Genomic DNA, 2,203 nt, shown 5'->3' on the forward strand with positions numbered 1-2,203 from the left:
GGTCTTCCCCACGTAGCATGACATCAACTGAGAACATAGACAGGGAAGTAGAAAGAGAAATTGGCTGGAGGAAATCTTGGCATCCAAAGGAGATCTAGCTAACACCTTCCTTGGATGTGTGCCTATACGTTCATGTTATTTCCAGGGATGCATCCCAACTAATATCCACCTTTCTGGTTGTTCTCAGGATCAAAGTCCAACAAGACGTGAAAGGTAGCATGTCAGGAGGAACCCCAAATGTTTCTTTGGGTCCTTCCCAACCTCACCTCTCCATGCTCAGAGTCAAAAAGGCGCCATCCGTCATCTGAAGGAACATGCCAGGTGCTCCTGAGACCGCCCTCAACTCCTTGGCACTCCTCAACAGTTCCAGACGGAATCCATCGGTGGTCTGGCTGACGGGGATTCCTGGTCTGGAATCCAACCTCGCCTGGGTCTCCATCCCGTTCTGCGCCATATATCTCATTTCCCTTTTGGGAAACTCCATTATTCTTTTGGTGATCAAAGCAGACCGAAGCCTCCACAAGCCCATGTACATCTTCCTCTCCATGCTGGCTATCACAGATCTTGGTTTATCCATCTCCACCATGCCAACCATACTAGGCATCTTTTGGTTCAACGCCAGAAGGATCAGCTTCACTGCTTGTTTCACCCAACTCTTCTTCATCCACTCCTTCTCACTGATGGAGTCCTCTGTGCTCTTGGCCATGGCCTTTGATCGCGTTGTGGCCATCCGCAACCCCCTCAGATATGCCGCCATCTTGACCATGCCAAGAATCAGGAAGATGGGCCTGGTATTTGTGGCCAGAGCGGTGGCTTTGATCTTCCCGTTGCCCTTCCTTCTCAGAAGACATCACTACTGTTGCGTCAATCTCCTCTTCCACTCCTACTGCCTCAATCAGGAGGTGATGAAGCTGGCCTGCTCGGACATCACCGTCAACACCATTTATGGCATGTTTGTCATTTTCTCCACAGTGGGGGTGGATGCGCTCCTCATCCTCTTCTCTTATGTGGTAATCCTCAAGACTGTGTTGGGCATCGCGTCACAGGCAGACCGCCACAAAACCCTCGGCACTTGTGGCTCACATATCTCTGCAGTGTTGCTCTTCTACACACCAATGATTGGCTTAACTGTGATACACAGGTTTGGGAAGGATTCCCCACTCTTTGTCCGTGTTTTTATGGGCTACGTGTACCTGCTGGTGCCACCCCTCATGAACCCCATTGTGTACAGTGTAAAAACCAAGCAGATTCGAGACAAGATCATCCAAATTCTCCTCAAGTGGTACACGGAAACTAGAAACTTCTGTTCTTAATACTAAATATGATGGTCCAAAATTCCATGAAAGGCAGGTCAAGTCTTCCAAAAGATTCAGAGAGACTTTCTCTGTGGATCAGGTCACATTCAGAAGCGTAGGGAACATAAGTTTCACGACTGAACTGTGAGGTCCCTGGTGCTCTCTGAACTTGGTTGGTTTCTTGCAGAGCTTCACCTCATCTTGCACCTCATCACCTGACTAGGTAACATCATCTAGCACTGATGATGTTACCTAATTTGATAATGAAATATCTGCCAGAAAGCAACCAAGCTCAGAGAGCACCAAGGACCCCATAAAAGTTCATGGAGAACTATGGAGTTGGAAGGGATCATGAGAATCATCTACTATGTTGTGAGCTAGAAAACCAATTTATGTTCCACGAGAGGTGTCTGTTCCACCTCTTCTCAAGGAGGTTCCACAACATGGCTAGGTCATATCTTAAGACTCAGCGTTGTGTCTGTTCCTTTGTTTCATTCCCACAGGGCATATCTGCAAGATCCTTCTATTATCTTTGTTTGAATGTCTTCTAATCACTCAATAATCCCCTGGAAACAGGGAAGGGGTGGGAACTCACTCCATCACGTGATGTAGGACTCAAAAAGACGGATCAAAGATCGTCTCCAGCTCCATTAAGCCACGGAGTACCAGGCCTCTCATTCTAAAGGGCGGCCTGCATTTCACACACAGAAGTTACAGACTCCTCCCCTAGTAGATTCCTAGCTTTTCTGCAATAAACTCACTTATCAAAATCTGTTGGATTCTGTCTGCTGGTTTAAGTGTTTCCAGTCAACTGATAACTAGTTGGGCTCTCGAGACCATCCCAACCGTGAGTAAGGAGTCTCTCTCAGGATAAAGCTCTAGGTATCTCTGATGAAGGAGCTTTGGTC

The 2,203-nt window shown here is 47.5% G+C and overlaps 1 protein-coding gene across 1 annotated transcript; it reads left to right on the forward strand.

The window, feature by feature from the left end:
• The first annotated feature begins 314 nt into the window (after positions 1-314).
• On the forward strand, positions 315-1,313 carry LOC107301282 (olfactory receptor 51G2-like). Its single transcript, XM_015830528.1, has one exon. The coding sequence runs from the start codon at positions 315-317 to the stop codon at positions 1,311-1,313; it is 999 nt and encodes a 332-aa protein (XP_015686014.1).
• The last annotated feature ends 890 nt before the right edge of the window (positions 1,314-2,203 follow it).

The sequence above is a fragment of the Protobothrops mucrosquamatus genome, unplaced genomic scaffold (genome assembly GCF_001527695.2).
Source record: "Protobothrops mucrosquamatus isolate PMUCROS unplaced genomic scaffold, P.Mucros_1.0 scaffold11206, whole genome shotgun sequence".
NCBI classification, from domain to species: domain Eukaryota; kingdom Metazoa; phylum Chordata; class Lepidosauria; order Squamata; family Viperidae; genus Protobothrops; species Protobothrops mucrosquamatus.

Bases quoted from the DNA above. Each gene is read 5' to 3' on its own strand.
- LOC107301282 (XM_015830528.1), top strand. From the start codon at position 315: ATGCCAGGTGCTCCTGAGACCGCCCTCAACTCCTTGGCACTCCTCAAC.